The sequence below is a fragment of the Agelaius phoeniceus genome, chromosome 19 (assembly GCF_051311805.1).
Source record: "Agelaius phoeniceus isolate bAgePho1 chromosome 19, bAgePho1.hap1, whole genome shotgun sequence".
NCBI lineage: Eukaryota > Metazoa > Chordata > Aves > Passeriformes > Icteridae > Agelaius > Agelaius phoeniceus.
This window is the reverse complement of record NC_135283.1, coordinates 12,748,339-12,765,610: the sequence shown is the minus strand read 5'-3', so window position 1 is coordinate 12,765,610 and position 17,272 is coordinate 12,748,339. Positions and strand designations below refer to the sequence as shown.

General features: G+C 60.3%; 1 protein-coding gene across 6 annotated transcripts in view; it reads left to right on the top strand.

Moving 5' to 3' along the window:
* BAIAP2 (BAR/IMD domain containing adaptor protein 2) overlaps positions 1 to 17,272 on the top strand; it is a 41,699-nt gene that overhangs the window by 19,532 nt on the left and 4,895 nt on the right. For 3 of the 6 annotated variants that reach the window (XM_054645241.2, XM_077188257.1, XM_054645242.2), the window contains exons 6-12: positions 19 to 156; positions 10,866 to 11,018; positions 12,766 to 12,993; positions 14,452 to 14,653; positions 15,096 to 15,297; positions 15,378 to 15,446; positions 15,646 to 15,808. In XM_054645241.2, coding sequence (XP_054501216.1) covers positions 19 to 156; positions 10,866 to 11,018; positions 12,766 to 12,993; positions 14,452 to 14,653; positions 15,096 to 15,297; positions 15,378 to 15,446; positions 15,646 to 15,808 — 1,155 coding nt within the window. Of the gene's footprint in view, positions 1 to 18; positions 157 to 10,865; positions 11,019 to 12,765; positions 12,994 to 14,451; positions 14,654 to 15,095; positions 15,298 to 15,377; positions 15,447 to 15,645; positions 15,809 to 16,024; positions 16,124 to 17,272 lie in introns of all 6 variants that reach the window. The other 3 variants (XM_077188258.1, XM_077188259.1, XM_077188260.1) reach the window with 2 other exon arrangements.

Sequence of the window (17,272 nt, the reverse complement as noted above, 5' to 3'; positions counted from 1 at the left end):
TGTCCCCTGTGGTTCCAGGCTGCTCTCAAGAAGTACCAGACGGAGCAGAGGAGCAAGGGGGACTCGCTGGACAAGTGCCAGGCTGAGCTGAAGAAGCTGCGCAAGAAGAGCCAGGGCAGCAAGAACCCCCAGAAATACTCGGACAAGGAGCTGCAGGTAGGGCTGGGGACACTGGGGGACACCGGGGGGACAGCAAAGGAGCTGCAGACAGGGCTGGGGACACCCCTGGGGGTGGTGAAGCCCCGGGGAAGGCAGGGCTGGGGCTGTGGGTGGGAGGGGGTGGCAGCCAGCACTGGAACTGTTTGTTCCCAGAGCAGAGCGGGGCTGGAGCTGCCTGCCCCTGCTCCAGCCACCTGTCCCCCTGCTGTCACCTCAGGAATGGCCCCAGGAGCACGAATCCCTGCTCTGCCTGCTCCATGGTGCCCAGGAGGGGTGTTCTGGTGGTTTCTGGTGGTTTCTGGTGTTTTCCTGTGTATTTCCTGTGCATTTTCTGTGCCTGTGCCCCCTCCTGCGGGGGTGGCTGTGGTGAATCAGAGCAGTGTGATGTGTGCTGGGGGTGGGCAGGGGGAGGCACAGCTCCCACTGAGGGGGAGCCAGGCTTGGCTCTCACTGAGGGGCACCCCGGGCACCTCCTGGCAGTGCCCAGGGGCTGTGGCACTCGTGGGATCTGCAGCAGGGGTTTGTGCCCTGTGCCCTCTGCTGTGCCCTCTGTGCCCTCCTCACTGTGAGCTTGGCCCCATCCAGGGACCCTCAGGGGCTCCTGATGCCCCAGGGTGCCCTGGCTGGCCGTGGGAGCTGCTGCAGGAGCTGCAGCCACCAAACCATGGTGGCACAAGGGGTGCCTGGACAGGGCAAGGTGAATTCCTGCAGCCAGGAATGGTTTGGTCTGTGTGATGTTGGCACCAGGGGCTGTTCCTCACATGTCAGAGATCTGTGTCTGCTGAAGGGCACCTGGACACTGGTGGCACTTTTCTCCTGGGGGTGAATTTGGTGGCATTTGGTGGCATTTAGTCTCTGGCAGAGTGATGTTTGTGCTGGGGAAGTGACACCCTTCATTGCACTGGAGTTTGGGAGATGCTGGTGTGAACCAGAGCTGGCACTGAAGGAGGAGGATGCAGCCACCACCATCATCATCATCATCATCATCTGTGCTCAGCTTGTGGGTCTGGGAGGTGCCCGAGGTGGCACAGCCAGAGCTGGGCTGGGAGGTGCTGGAGCCAGGCTGGAAGGTGCTGGAACACTGGAAGATGCTGGAGAAGGGCTGAGAGGTGCTGGAGGAGCACTGGAAGATGCTGGAGCTGGTCTGGAAGGTGTAGGAGGTGCTGGAGGAGCACTGGGAAGTGCTGGAGGAGCACTGGGAGGTGCTGGAGGAGCTCTGGAAGATGCTGGAGCAGCACTGGGAGGTGCTGGAGCTGGTCTGGAAGGTGCCACCCCACTCCTCGTGTCCAGCCCACCATGCTGGAGGCTCTGCTGCTCTCCAGAGCAGCTGAAGCCACTTCTGAGCCTGGTGTCTCCACGAGTGCCAGTTGTGCAGTTGCTGCTGAGCTGGAAGAGCCCTGTCAGGCCTGAGCCCAGCCTGAGGGCACAGGGGATCCAGCCCTGTCACCCCCAGCAGGGACAGCTGCTGCCAGGGCAGGGATGGGGTCCCACAGCAGCAGGAGCAGCAGGAGGAGGAGGAGGAGGAGGAAGGAAACCTTCCCAGCAGGGCTGGGGCACCCCTGTCAGCACAGCCCCAGGGGCAGGATCACAGCTCAGTGCCTTTCATCTTTCAGCAGGGAGTGTTTGGGAAGGACTTATCTCCAGAAAGGTTTCTGGTGCCTTTTGAGCTTGGTGAGGCCCTGGCAGCTCAGAGTGTGCCGTGGCTCTGTGGCTGCTCTGCTGCTCTCTCTGGGGGTTTGCCTTGCCTTAGATCTGCTCACAAAGTCAAAACTGCAGAATGCAGCCAGGAGGGCACTTCCCTCTCCGCTCTGCTGGCTGCAGAGCTGGGGTTTCCTCAGCAGAAAAAGAGGTTTGGGGTTAAAACCCTCAACACTGGGCGTTGGAGAGAAGGGAAACTGCAGCAAGTGGGGTCCAGCCTGGAAATGTGGGGGGGTTGGTGCTGGAACTGGGGAGAGAGCCTTGTCTGGGGCTTTGGGGAACTGGAATTGGGATTTAGGGAGCTGGAACTGGGATTTAGGGAGCTGGAATTGAGCTTGGGGAGCTGGAACTGGGCTTGGGGAGCTGGAAATGGGATTGGGGAGCTGGAATTGGGATTTAGAGAGCAGGAACTGGGCTTGGGGAGCTGGAACTGGGATTTAGAGAGCAGGAACTAGGCTTGGGGAGCTGGAACTGGGCTTGGGGAGGTGAAACCAGGTTTGAGTGGATCAGGAGCTGAGTGGGGCTGTGCTCTCCTCAGCCTGGTTTGTTGAGCTGGCCCCAGCCCACCCCGTGTCCCCTTGCCCAAGCCCTGGTGGTGTCCTGGGAGCTGCTGAAGCCCCTGGGGATGGCTTTGGGATGCTGATGCTGTGCCTGGGGAGCACAGAGCCATCAGCCAGGGCTGCTGCAGTCTCCTCGTGCCCTGGCTCCTTCTCTCCTCGTGGGAGAAGCTGCTGCTGAGGGAAGTGTCACCTCCTTGGAGGCAGCAGTCACATCTTGCTCTTCTGGAGGCTGCTCCTGTGAAGCTGCTGGAGCAGCTGCCAGCCAGGAGTCTGGTGCTCTGTCATCATCTCCCTTCATATTTAATGCTCCAGGAAGCAGAGCTGGCTCCTTGCTGCCTCTCCACCACCTGTGGAGTGGCCACATCTTGTCATCACCTGCCAGTGCGAGGGGACACGTGGTGACAGGGCTGTCCTGCAGGGACCCCGGGGTTTATGTAATGTCTGCCAGAGTCAGAGCAGCTCTGGGGCCACCCAGGCCCTGCTTTTGGCTGAGGACAGCCCTTGGCTGTGCTCCCAGCCTGCTGGAAGGATCAGAGAGCCCAGAGCGAGGGCTCAGACCTCTCACCTGCTCCATTCAGCTGCTCCCCTTTGAAAAGCAGAATAAGCACTGGGCTCCAGCAGGGACTGCACACAGCAGTGGGTGGGGAGCAGAGGCTTTGGAGGGGGTGAGATGCTCACAGGTTCTTGCAGGAGGCTGCTCCTGAGCTGTGCCATCCCCTCCTTGCATGGACAGAGCTGGTCCAGGCTGCTCTGCACGTCCCACATCACCTGGCCCCTGTCTCCTGCTGCTTTGGGGGAGTTTTCCCAATGAGTGCTGCAGCCAAGGAGTTAAACCACCCCTGGTGTGCAGCCCAGCCTCACTGGGCAGCTCTGAACCAGCTCCAGGGGCAGCAGCAGTGCTGTGGCTGGGGTTGTTCCTGCTGAGTGCCACATCCAGCCTGGCTTTTATTCCTTGGGAATCAGCCCTGAGCTGCTGTTCCACCCAAGGAGTGAGGGCTGGGAGTCCCATGTGCCTCATCTTCCTCATGGAGGGACTGAGTGGGGTTTGACCCTGCTGAGAACCAGGGGAACAAACCAATGCCACTCACTCCACATCTCTGAGGAAGAAGAATGAGAACAATATTAAGATTAAACAATCGCCAAGGAAGCTCAAGTGCTGTAATTTCATCAAGGGCTGGTTGTGATCAGGCCATGAAATCAAGGTCATGATGGGTTTGGGACCTGGATTGAATCTGCAGCTCAGCAATGAAGTTATGTTGGTTCAAAGTATTTATCAAATCATATTAGCACTGTGAGCAATTGGATTTCTGCATGGGGCTGAGGCTAAACTGGCTGTAATTCAGCTTAAATAGCAGAGCTGGGGCTGGGTGTTTGTCCTGAAAGGCTCTGCTGGCCCAGGTGACAGTGGGGGACCCTGGGTGGGCACTGGGGGCTGAGCTCAGCCCCTGCCTTCACCCAGCCCTGCTCCCATGGCAATGGTTTCAACATTAAATACCTCTGTGCCACATAACCTGTGGGGTTTTATCAGCTTCTGTCATTGAAACCTCATTTGGGTATTCCCATCAGGAGAAATAATTTTAGGTGTAGGTCAGGAAGCTGGAAATGGCAGAGTTTGCACAAACCAGGTTATGAGGCTTGTGTGAAAGTCAAACGGGGAAGGACTCCGAGCTCAGCAGCTCCAGGTGACTCTCTCCAGGTTTGGCTGGGATTTAGGCTGAGGGAGGACATGAACCAAACCCAGGGAGAGGAGAGAAAGAGAAGAGAAAGAGAAGAGGAAGAGGAAGAGGAAGAGGAAGAGGAAGAGAAGAGAAGAGAAGAGAAGAGAAGAGAAGAGAAGAGAAGAGAAGAGAAGAGAAGAGAAGAGAAGAGAAGAGAAGAGAGAAAGAGAAAAGAAGAGAAAGAGAAAGAGAAAGAGAAAGAGAAGAGCCCTTCCAGTACCTAAGGAGGCTCCAAGACAGGGACTTTGGACAAGGCCTGGAGTGACAGCACAGGGGGAATGGTTTCCCACTGCCAGAGGGCAGGGCCGGATGGGATATGGGGCAGAAATTCCAATTCCTGTCAGAGGTGGGGCCCTGGCAGAGGGTGCCAGAGGAGCTGTGGGTGCCCCTGGATCCAGGGATGTTCCTGGGGTGTTTCTGTGCAGCTCAGGGCTGTCCCTGCTCTGGGGGAGGTTTTGGGCAGGGGAAGGGGAGGCTGCCAGCGTTCCCTGCTGCTCTGCTCTCTGGGTTTTATGTAACAGCACATGTGTGCAGGGCTGGGGCTGCTGCAGATGTGACAAACGAGGGCAGACAGCCCTGCCCAGGGGAGGGGGGGCAGCCTGGCCTGCCCAGCTCTGGGGGCTCCCTCCCTCCCTCCCCAGGCCCTGCTCTGCCTCCCCTTCACCCTGGATATCCATCAGCAGCCATGGCCCAGCCTGATCCCCACAGCTTTGGCTGCAGCTGGGTGGGGGAGGCTGGTGAGGAGCACATCAGGGTCAGGGGCTCCCCTCCTGCCTGGGGGCTGCTGCTGGGCAGGCAGGGGAGGCTGCTAAACCTGCAGGGCTCTGCTGTGCTCTGGGGGGCTCCTGCAGGGTCAGTGAGCCCACAGAAGGCAGGGAAATGTGTTTGGGCTGTGTGGTGCTATTCCCTGCTGTGGGGCTGTTGTTGTATGTGCCATAGTGCAGGAGAGGTTGGGTCAGGGCTCATCCCCAGCTCTGCTCTCCTTCCTGGCTCTGGAGGAGCTGGGATAGGCCCAGACTGGGCTGCAGTGCTGCCATGCCTGGCTGGACACAGCACCCAAGCTCCCTGGGTGGCTGCAGGAGGGGACAGTGCCACCCCCGGGGCTGCTCCAGGCCCTGCCAGCTGCCCCACAAGCAGCATTTTGGGAATGAGGAAAAGTTCTCCAGGCTGAGGATCCCTGCCCTGCTCACTTGGCCTCTGTGCAGTGCTGGGGTTTCAGCAGCTTTGCCTGCTCAGATGCTCTTCCCCTGCTGATCAACCCAACTTAGCTCTTCTCCCTCATGACTGCCTAAGCAAACCCTCCCTCCTCTCTGTGTTTACTCCTTCCAGGTATTTCAGGCTGCTGCATCGATCCAGCACAGCCCTCTCTCTTCCCTGACCTTTCCTTTCTCTTTCCTCACTGGTCCTGCCCAATCCTTCCCTGGCATGAGAGCTGGGGTGGGCACAGCCCCTCCCTGCTCTGCATCCCTCCTGCTGCTGGCTGGAATCGTGCCTGCCACGTGCTCCCCTTGGCTTTCTGACCCCCAAATTCGGGGCTGTGCTGTGCTGGTGACCCCAGGGCAGCTCTTGCCTGCTGCGGGTCCCCTTTGTCCCTGGGGCTGGCCCCTGGCTCAGGGGCCGTGCTGGCCTTGGGGAGGTGCCAGGGCCGAGTGCCCTCTGTGCCTTCCTGTGTGCCCTGCCTGCCTTTCTGTGTGCCCTCCTTGCCTTTCTGTGTGCCCTCTGTGTCTTCCTGTGTGTCCTCTGTGCCTTTCTGTGTGCCCTATGAGCCTTTCTGAGTGCCCTCTGTGCCTTCCTGTGTGCCCTGCCTGCCCTTCTGAGTGCCCTCCCTGCCTTTCTGTGCAGGACATCAGTGGCTGCCCCAGCTGGGGCTTGGCAGCAGCTCATTCCCTTTTCATCTGCTGCTCCTAATTCCTGTCTGACCCACGGGATGACTCGGCCTGGCTTTGGCACTGCCCACCATGGCAGGGTGGCTTTGGCACTGCTCACCATGGCAGGGTGGATTTGGCACAGGCTCTGCCCACCATGGCACTGCCCACCATGGCACAGCTCACCATGGCAGGGTGGCTTTGGCTTTGGCACTGCCCACCATGGCAGGGGTGGCTCTGGCACAGGCACTGCCCACCATGGCAGGGGTGGCACAGGCTCTGCCCACCATGGCAGGGGTGGCACAGGCAGTGCCCACCATGGCAGGGTGGCTCTGGCTTTGGCACTGCCCACCATGGCAGGAGTGGCTTTGGCTTTGGCACTGCCCACCATGGCAGGGATGGCACAGGCACTGCCCACCATGGCAGGGGTGGCTCTGGCACAGGCACTGCCCACCATGGCAGGGCTGGCACAGGCTCTGCCCACCATGGCAGGGGTGGCTTTGGCACTGCCCACCATGGCAGGGATGGCACAGGCACTGCCCATTATGGCAGGGTGGCTTTGGCTCTGCCCTCTGTGGCTCCAGCCCCGCTCCTGTGCCCGCTCTGGGGGTCTCTGGCTGAGCCCCTCCGTACCCAGGGGTGCCCAGGCTCTGCCAGCCTGGCCCTGTGGCACATCCTGGCAGGCTCCCAGTGCCCAGGGCTGTGCCCCACGTGCTGACACTGCTAATTAGGTCAGCAGCTCCCGCTGAATTGGAAGTGGATGCGGGAGGGGGGGCGCGGCACGGGGGAGTTATTTGAGGCCTCTCCAACCTAGAAACCCAGAAAAGATTTTCTGGAGCTCTTGGGTGGCTCTGGGGTGTGCTCTGGCTTTGGGGACAGCCACCAGCCCTGCTCGGATCACAATGGGGTTTCTCTCTCCTCCTTCAAACTGGGGATTTTGTTTTTTATTCAGACGATTCTTAGCGTGTGAGTTTGAAGCTGACAACCTCAATCAGTCAAAGCCTCAGTTTACAGTGCTGGAGTGGTTTGTGCTTGTCAGGGGGGTTTTGGAGAAGCTGCTGAGCTGGCAGAGAAGCCCCTTCAGGGGATCAGGGCATGCCAAGCTGCAGAGGGGTTTGGCTGTGGGTCAGTGTGGGGTGGCTGAGATTTCCCCATTTCTGGGGGATGGAGACCAGAGCAGCAGCCCTGGGGTCCTGCTGGGCACCTGGCTCAGGTGAGGCCTCACTCCTGGGCAAGGCAGAGCTTCTCCTTGGAGTGCAGCCCCGAGATCTCACGCTGTGCTTTGTGTGTTACCTTCCCCCCGTGCATCTGCCACATTTAACAGCTTTTTGATTTGAATTTCCATTCCTGGGCGTTATCTGAAAGCCCACTGTCATTCTGAGCAAACCCAAACTGCACAAGGAGCGTGGCTCGCCATTTTGTGCTGCAACAGCGAGTAAAACCAGGCTCTGGGTAAATCAATGGCTCAGGAGCACATTTCCATGAGGTATATAAAGCTCTGAGTACTAAGTTTGGAGCGTGGGCTCTGCGCTGCGGAGCGGCGTGTTCCGACTGGCTGAGACAAGCCTTCCTCGGCTCAGCAATCAGCAGCAGCCTGGCTCAACCAGCCTGGGGTGTAAATAAGGCTTGTACCTGTGGATTTAAATGCTGCTGGGAGCTGGAGCCCTCACGCTGCCAGGATCAGGGTTTGTCCCTGCTGTGGTGTCTGGGCTGGAGCCGTGCCTGACCCAGGCATGGGGATCCTGCAGGGAGTCTGAGCCAAATTAGCTGGAGCTGAGCTCTTTCCACGCCTCACCTTCTCCTTCTCGGTGGCCCAGTTAGTAAATTAGGCAGGATGGTGGGGGAAAATTAAATTAATTCAATGAATGGGGGTCGGGGTCTGCGTGTGCTCCTGCTATTTCAGGTGCTGTCAGGGTTGTGCTTTCCTTCCAAAAGTGGGGCTCTGCAGGAGAGGGAGCTGCTGCCCCTTCCCCTGGGGCAGAACCTTCTCGTGGAGCTGCCCATGGATGAGTATGGGTAGCAGGGCTTGGCCCATCCCAGGCACAGCAGGGCTGAGCTGGAGGGGCTGGGGGCTCTGCAGGCTGGCACTGGGGCTGGCACCGGGGCTGGGGGCTCTGCAGGCTGGCACCTGGGCTGGGGGCTCTGCAGGCTGACACCAGGGCTGGGGGCTCTGCAGGCTGGCACCGGGGCTGGCACTGGGGCTGGGGGCTCTGCAGGCTGGCACTGGGGCTGGCACTGGGGCACCACTCCCCAGCTCCCATCACCACTGCCAGGCTGCTCCTCTGGGCTCTGTCCCTGTGCTGTTCCAGGCTAATAATACCCGGGAGGAGGCGGCTGCTGCCGTCCTTAGCCTGCTGCTGCAGGAGCCGTCCCCAGCTCTTCCTCCTCCTCCTCCTCCTCCTCCTCCTCCTCCTCCTCCTCCTCGGGCTCTGTGTGCCTCCTCCTGTGCCACGCTGCCCCAGCACCTCTGTGCTGGCACAGCCTGGTGCTGCCTGGCATTCCGAGTGCCATGCCCCGTGCCTCTGCTTTGGGATGATGCCAAAGCCTCCATCCCTTCCCCCTGTGTGTGCCCAGTGCCATCAGCTCAGCTCCCTTTGCTGATTCCTGCTCATGGCCACAGGCATTCGCCCCGGATTTTCTCATTTTGGTGGGAAAAATTCTCTTTGAAATAGGGTTGCTGGTTGCAAAACGGGTTTTTAATCCACTTCTCACTGATGCTCTTTCCCTCACCCATGTTGGTGCAATGTGGGGAGACCCAAAAGCTGCTGGCTCAGGCACGAGCTCTGCGCTGGGTTTTGCTCTCAGGGGGTGCTCAGAGCAGGGTGGGAGCCAGGAGCAGGTCCAGCCCCAAAATAATCCCCCTTTGAAGTCTGGGATGTCACTGAATCTTGCTGCTTTTGTTGGTTTGCTCCATTTTATGTATCTCTTAATAAATATTGTAGCATGCTAAAAATAACTGATAACCGTGAAGAAGCAGCAAAGCTGCTCTGGGCCCTGAATTTCCACTTTAATTCCCATCTCAGAGAAGCTTGGGCTGCCTGCAGCAGGTCCAGCCCTGCCTGGGCTGGGGCTGTTGTGGCTTCCCAGTGTCGTGGTGCTGCTGTCCCAGGGAAGAGGAGGTGGCAGGGAGGTGTCAAAGTGTGGGACAGTGATGGGCAGGGGGTGCTGCTCCCCTAGTGCCCCATTGCGGGTGGGAACTGGGAGCATTAAAGGGATTAAGGGAGGATGAAGTGGCCGGGTCGGGGGGCTGGGGGCACCTCTGTGTCCAGGGAGGCTGGTGCTGTCCCTGGGGTCCCCTGTGCCACCTTTCCATCACACAGGGCAAAGCAGCTGGGGGTTCCCCCGTGTGCTGCTGCCGTGCCAGGTGCGGCGCTGGCAGAGCCCAGCATGGCACAGCCGTGCTGGCACCATCACAGGAGAGCAGAGCCAGCAGAGGAGCCTCCAGCTGCCAGCCTGGCAGGGCCACCGTGTCTGCCAGCCCAGGCTGTGGCACCTGGGAACACCCAGGGCATCCTGTGCCAGTGTGTGGCACTGCCCAGCCGCCCCTCTGTGTCCCTGTGGTAAATACAGGCTGAAGGCACTGCTGGCAGTTTCAGAGGCACTGGTGGCCCTGTGTGTGGCAGGGGCCTTGTGTGTGGCAGGGTCCCTGTGCCATCCCTTGGCACCTCTGTGTGTGACAGGGTCCCCATGCCATCCCTGTGTGTGGCACGGTCCCCTCAGCACCCCTGTGTGTGGCAGGGTCCCCGTGCCATCCCTCAGCACCCCTGTGTGTGGCAGGGTCCCCTTGGCACTCCTGTGTGTGACAGGGTCCCCATGCCATCCCTTGGCACCCCTGTGTGTGGCAGGGTCCCCTTGGCACCCCTGTGTGTGGCAGGGTCCCCTTGCCATCCCTTGGCACCCCTGTGTGTGGCAGGTCCCCGTGCCATCCTCAGCAGCGGGCAGGGACCCGGCACCTCCCGGGCGATGCCAGCACAGGCTGGGATCTGCTCTGGTTTGTGCCAGGCTGAGCCGGGGGCTGAGGGAGCCCCTGCCAGTCCCGGGGCACCCCCGTGCCCGGTGCTGAGCGGGGGCTGCGGGTACAGCTCGTGCCGGGCACCCACGGCTGAGTCAGCTCTGCGTGGGGGCTGCCATGAGTAAGGGGCTGGGGGGGTGTGCAGGCACACGTGTGTGTCCCTGTGTCTGTCCCTGGGGGTGTGTCTGTCCCTGTGTCTGTCCTCTGTGTGTGTGTGTGTGTGTCCCTGTGTGTCTGTCCCTGTGTCTGTCCCTGTGTGTGTGTCCCTGTGTGTCTGTCCCTGTGTCTGTCCTGTGTGTGTGTCTGTCCCTGTGTGTGTGTGTCCCTGTGTCTGTCCCTGTGTGTGTGTCCCTGGGTGTGTGTGTCCCTGTGTCTGTCCTGTGTGTGTGTGTGTCTGTCCCTGTGTGTCTGTCCCTGTGTAAGTGTCCCTGTGTCTGTCCCTGTGTCTGTCCTCTGTGTGTGTGTGTCTGTCCCTGTGTGTGTGTCCCTTGTGTGTGTCCCATGTCTGTCCCTGTCCCTGTGTCTGTCCCTGTGTGTGTGTGTCTGTCCCTGTGTGTGTGTCCCATGTGTGTGTCCCTGTGTGTGTCCCTGTGTGTGTGTGTGTCCCGTGTGTCTGTCCCTGTGTGTGTGTCCTGTGTCTGTCCCTGTCCCTGTCCCTGTCCCTGTGTGTATGTGTGTGTGTCTGTCCCTGTGTCTGTCCCTGTGTGTGTGTCCCGTGTGTGTGTCCCGTGTCTGTCCCTGTCCCTGAGTCTGTCCCTGATGTGTCCCTGGGTCCCTTCCACCCCTCTCCCTGCCCCTCCCCTGCCCCGCAGCACTGCCAGCAGCCCCTTCCCTGCTCCTCTCTCTCTTGCAGTACATCGAAGCCATCAGCAACAAGCAAGGGGAGCTGGAGAACTACGTGTCTGATGGCTACAAGACAGCTCTGACAGAAGAGAGGAGACGCTTCTGCTTCCTGGTGGAGAAGCAGTGTGCAGTGGCCAAGAGCGCCATCACCTACCACGCCAAGGTGAGTGAGTGGCACCACCAGAGCCACGCTGGCTGCCCTGGCACTGGGGCTGCTCCCAGCTCGAGCTGCACCCCACAGAACAGCCTGGGATCCCAAAAGCCTCAGCTGGTGCAGCCCCGCCTACACACACACAGGGACAGACACAGGGACACACACACAGGGACACACACACAGGGACAGACACAGGGACACAAACACAGGGACAGACAAAGGGATACACACACAGGGACAGACAGGGACACACACGGGGATGGACACACAGAGACAGACACACAGGGACGCACACAGGGACACTCACACAGGGACAGACACAGGGACACACACACAGGGACAGACACACACACAGGGACACTCACACAGGGACAGACACACAGGGACACACACACACAGAGACACACACAGGGACACACACAGGGACAGACACAGGGACACACACACACACACACAGAGGGACACACACACCCAGGGACAGACTCAGGGAACGAGGGGGTGGTGACCAGCAGGTGACTCCAGGGAAGGTGCCCCACCAGGAGCAGCTGCTTCAAATCCCTCCTGCCCATGGCTGCCCCCTGGAGCAGGGCTGGAGCTGCCCCTGCCCGCCTGGGGAGCTGCAGCAGCTGCACGGAGCAGGATCCACCCAGACAGGGGCTGGTGCTGCTCCTGCAGCCTCGTGCTCCGTTCTGGTTGTTCCCCAGCTCCGCCCTCCGTGGCTCACAGCAGCCATCTGTCACCACCACGCTTGGCACTGGAGCAGGAGAGGGAGCTGGCATTAGTCAGCTCTGTCCTGGCACATCCACAGCACGGATCCACGCTTGGATTGGCGAGCAGAGTGCAGGAAGGGAAAACCTCCTGGAGTGCAGCACCTCCCAGGGCTGGTGGCCAGCAGGAACCGACCAAAACCTTACTGCAGCAGCACACACAGGCTGATTTTGCAGGAGGGACTTGGCTGGTGGCTTGTCCAGAGTGTGGTGTGTGTCCTGCTCAAAACTCCATAACCCTAACTCTAACTCTAACCCTAACCCTGCTGCTGCCCGTGGCTCCTGCAGGATGCTCCAAAGGATCATGAGGCTGGACCCGCTGGCTGGTGTTGGGGAAATATGCAGGGACTTTGGATTTAGAGGGGGTTTGATATGCAGAACCACATTTTGTCTCCAGATGAGGCAGAGCAGAGGCATCGGGTCACCCCTGGGAGTGACCTCGAGGGGGCTGGGGCATCTTCCCCCTCTGAGTCACACAAGGGGAAGTGCTGGTACATTCAGGGTGAATCAGGACAAGTTTGGCTCCACCTGTTTCCCCCTTGGAGCATGGTACTGCAGGCAGGGAGCAGTGGGGCTGGGATGGAGCACAGGGGCCTGGAGGCTGCTGGGGCTGAGCACCCCAAGGAAGCAGCTCCTCCCTGGGGATGTGGGGACAGCCTGGAGCATGGGCTGTGCCCTGCCAGGGTTTCAGCCTGGTTTTATTTCTCTGCTCCACATGGGGCCCAGCTCCCTGCAGCCTGGACATGCTGCACACAGGATATCTTGATGGGGAGAGATTGGATTACCTTTCCCTTCCCTCATTCCCATTTTTCATGATTCCTGCCTGTCTCTGGTGCCATCAGAGCCTGGAAGCAGCACGTCCCTGGGTGTTACCTTGCCTGTGCCACGCACATCGATCAGCTCAGCCCTGGCTCCATGTGGTGCTGCCCAGGGAAGGGGGGCACACCAGCTGCACCCCTGTGCCCTCACTCCTGGTTTTGCTCTTGCAGGGGAAGGAGATGCTGACGCAGAAGCTGCCGCTGTGGCAGCAATCCTGCTCGGACCCCAACAAGATCCCGGAGCGCGCCATCCAGCTGATGCAGCAGATGGCTGCCAGCAGCAATGGCACCATCATGCCCAGCCCTCTGTCCACATCCAAGTCCAACCTCATCATCTCTGATCCCATCCCTGGTGCCAAACCTCTCCCTGTCCCCCCGGAGCTGGCACCTTTTGTAGGAGTAAGTATCCCTGTGCCGGAGCTGCCCTGCCCTCTGAGCAAAGCCGGAGGGACGAGCCCAGGCCGGTGTCACCGCTGTCCTCGGCAAGTTGTCCTTGGATGGGCTGTCACTGATGGCAGGGATGGCAGCTCTGGGCCATCCTGGGGTGTGGGGAGGAGCCTGACCTGGGCATGGGCAGCCTGTCCCACCCCATCCCACTGAGCTCTGGCAGAGCAGGGGCTCCCAGGCTCTGTTGGGGAACCCAGGAGCTGGACGTGCCTGTCCAGGCTGGTCCCCAAGCCGTGGGACTGAACCCAGGTACCCCAGTAACTGCAGGGGAAGGTCTGGAATGACCCGTGGGATGAAGGACCCTTCAGAAGAGGGTGTCCCACTGATGTGGGGACACGAGCTGAGCACAGAGCTCAGCAGGGAATTGGCAGGTCCAGGGGAGCTCAGAGCAGTAAGATACCATAGAGGAGACCCCACTGCTGCCCCAGAGCAGTTTGGTTTGGCTGGGAACTAAACCCAATGGGACAAAGCTCCGATTTTCCTCTGTCCCTGAAGCTGTGTCCCACTGGGGAGCTGCGGTGGGATTGCCCTGGAGCTGCAGTGGGATTTCCCTGGAGCTGCAGGGGGATGTTCCTGGAGCTGCAGTGGGACTGCCCTGGAGCTAAAGGGATGTTCCTGGAGCTGCAGTGGGATTTCCCTGGAGCTGCAGGGATGTTCCTAGAGCTGCAGTGGGATTGCCCTGGAGCTGCACTGGGATTTCCCTGGAACTGCAGTGGGATTGCCCTGGCGCTGCAGGGCTGTCCCTGGCGCTGCAGGGCTGTCCCTGGCGCTGCAGGGATGTTCCTGGAGCTGCAGGGATGTTCCTGGTGCTGCAGGGATGTCCCTGGAGCTGCAGTGGGATTTCCCTGGAGCTGCAGGGCTGTCCCTGGCGCTGCAGGGATGTTCCTGGAGCTGCAGGGATGTTCCTGGTGCTGCAGGGATGTCCCTGGAGCTGCAGTGGGATTTCCCTGGAGCTGCAGTGCTGTCCCTGGCGCTGCAGGGATGTTCCTGGAGCTGCAGAGCTGTTCCTGGCGCTGCAGGGATGTTCCTGGAGCTGCAGGGATGTTCCTGGCGCTGCAGGGCTGTCCCTGGAGCTGCAGGGCTGTCCCTGGCGCTGCAGGGATGTTCCTGGAGCTGCAGTGGGATGTTCCTGGAGCTGCAGGGCTGTCCCTGGAGCTGCAGGGCTGTCCCTGGCGCTGCAGGGATGTTCCTGGAGCTGCAGGGCTGTTCCTGGCGCTGCAGAGCTGTCCCTGGCGCTGCAGGGCTGTCCCTGGCGCTGCAGGGATGTTCCTGGCGCTGCAGGGATGTTCCTGGCGCTGCAGAGCTGTCCCTGGCGCTGCAGGGCTGTCCCTGGCACTGCAGGGATGTTCCTGGAGCTGCAGGGATGCCCTAAGGAAGCCTTCCGTGTCCCCCTCCCCTCCTCTCTCGCAGCGCATGTCGGCACAGGAGGCCATGCCGGTGATGAACGGAGTCTCGGGCTCTGACAGCGACGGGTACAACCACTGGTCTGAGATGAAGCCAGCACAGCCCAAATCTTTATCTCCTCCCCAGCCTCAGAAGCAGCTGAGTGACTCTTACTCCAATACACTCCCAGTTCGCAAAAACGTGGCACCGAAAAACAGCTACGCCTCAGGTGAGGCCCCAGCCCCGCTGCCAGGGCCCTGGAGCTGCCTCTGCTGGACCCAGTGCCCACAGGGAGCCCCAGGGTGGGGATGGTTCTTGGGGGTGCTGCTGGTGGGGGGACAGTGACCACGCCATCCCTTTGGTGTCCAGTGCTGCTTGTGCCTCCTGAGCTCGGTGTTAGGAAATGCTGGAGCTGGGCTCTGCCCTGGGGTTTCACAGGATTTGCAGAAGGAAAATCTTGTGGAATGTGGCACAGGGAGCCTGCTCCCTTTGTCATGGCTGGTGGGTGATGCCGGGAGCCTGATCGTGCTCGCTGAGGGGGAAGGTGTGAGTCACACTGAAGGCTGTAGTACAACCACAACCTGGGCTGAAATAAGGAGGGGTGGGGACCTGTCCTGTGCCTGGGGATGGGGTGAAGGATTCGGGGCACCCACTGGTGTCTGTTCCCCCAGCTGAAAACAAGACACTGCCACGCTCCAGCTCCATGGCCGCCGGGCTCGAGAGGAACGGCCGGACGAGGGTGCAGGCGATTTTCTCTCACGCTGCCGGGGATAACAGCACCCTCCTGAGCTTCAAGGAGGGAGACCTCATCACCCTGCTGGTGCCCGAGGCCCGCGACGGCTGGCACTACGGAGAGAGCGAGAAAACCAAAATGTGAGTGAGCTGGCTGTCCTGGGGAGCAGCCTCATCTGGGACAAACCTGGGTTTGACTTCATGCCCCCTTTGCCTTTCAGGAGGGGCTGGTTTCCTTTCTCCTACACACGGGTCCTTGACAATGATGGCAGCGAGCGGGTCCACACCAGGTAGGAGCATTGTGTGGGGTGACAGGGTGTCCTTGGGATGGGAATTAGGAATTCCTTTGGAATAACAGCACAGTGGGGTGGTTGCTGGCTCTGGGTGGATGCCATGAGCGGGTGGCGGATAGGTGGCCTGGGGGTCTCTGCAGATGGGTGGCCTGGGGGTCTCTGCACGGAGCTGACACCTCTGCCCTGGGCCCCCCAGCCTGCAGCAAGGGAAGAGCAGCAGCACTGGCAACCTGCTGGACAAGGATGACATCTCCATCCCGCCACCAGACTATGGCATGGCCTCCCAGGCCTTCCCAACACAGGGCAGCAACACCTTCAAGCAGCGGCCCTACAGCGTGGCCGTGCCCGCCTTCTCCCAGGTGAGCCTCTCCTGCCAGCTTCTCCCACTCTGGGGGGTGTTTGAGCCCTGGGGGATGCTGGACAGATCCCTGGGCACTGTCCCTGCTGCGCTGGCCGGGGTTCTCAGCTCCCTGTCCCCCGGGATGGGATGGGGTGAGCGGGAGCGCTCCCGGTGCCGGCGCTGCGGATGCCTGGGGGTGCCAGGGCAGCTCTCCAACCTCTGTTCGTTGTTTTAGGACTACCTAATGCCCTATGGGTGTGCAATTAAAGACTATTCCAGTGGCCTCTGCCAAGCACCCTCCGCTCACTACAAGCCTTACACTAGGTCGACAGCTGTAAGTCCGACGCTTGCAATGTTTCCCTTGGGATTTATGGAAGTTTGGCTGTTTTGTGCCTGGTGATCCGTGTGCCTTGCCTGGACCTGCTCCTGCCCAGCACCTCTGCTGAGGTGAAGGCATGCAGGGAGCCCATGGATGGGGAGGAACAGGCAAGGCACGGGGGGCAGTGGCACAAAATGGCCCCGTAAAACCCCAAAGGACAACACTTGCCGACTCCATGGAAGTCTCCCACCAGAAACAGGCTGCTCACAGGCAGCTGGAGGTGTTTTCTCTGGCATGTGCCACTTCAAGCCGGTGACAGTCCCATGGGGACACTGGGGCAGATCCTGGACAGGATTGCAGAGTGTCCAAAGCAAGCCCAGGGCTTCTTGGATAACAAGCCAGGGAGGATGCACAGCAGATGGGGTCAGCGTTACCCAGGAGCTACTGGTGTAGGGGAGTTCTCCCTCCACAATGTGCACAGTGGGATGAGCCACGCTGGCATCACGTGCTGGCAGAGGGGGGAGGATGAGGAGGGAGAGAGAAGGGCAGTCAGCACCAACCCTTCCCAGGGCAGGTCAGATGGGATCTGGTCCTCTCTGCAGGGACTGGGGTGGAAGCAAAGTCCCACTTCTTGCTGTTTTGCTGGGGTTTTCCAGCAGGATTTGCTGCTGGGGTTGGTATTTTGGGACTGGGAGCATTCCTGGGAAGGTGGGAATGTGGGTCTCTGGTTGCTGGTGCATGGCCAGCTCAGAGGCCAGAGACTCCCCCTCTTTCCTGGAGCTTTCTCCATGTTGGTCATGGAGAGCAGAGCTGCTCCTGTCGTATCCCAGGGCAGGCCCTTGCTCAAGGAGAGATGTCCTTGAGGGATGTTCTCCAGGCCTGATCCCCACCTGCCCCTCAGTCCCTCCCTGCAAAGCCTGCTCAGCACCGGCCAAAGGAGAAAATGGTCCAAAACCCTGTGGGTTTCTGGTGGGAGTGAAAACAGGCAACCCCTCTTTCCACAGAACATTTCACTGGTGTCTCTCAGTCGTGCAGCCCCTTTCCAACAGTCTCAGCAGCAGCCAGAGCTCTGTTCCTCACAGGGGCTGGGCAGAGCAGAGCAGGGCTCTCCCAGCAGTCGCTTTTCGATGTCTGGCCAGATAAATCCTCCAGGGAGTGGTGGAG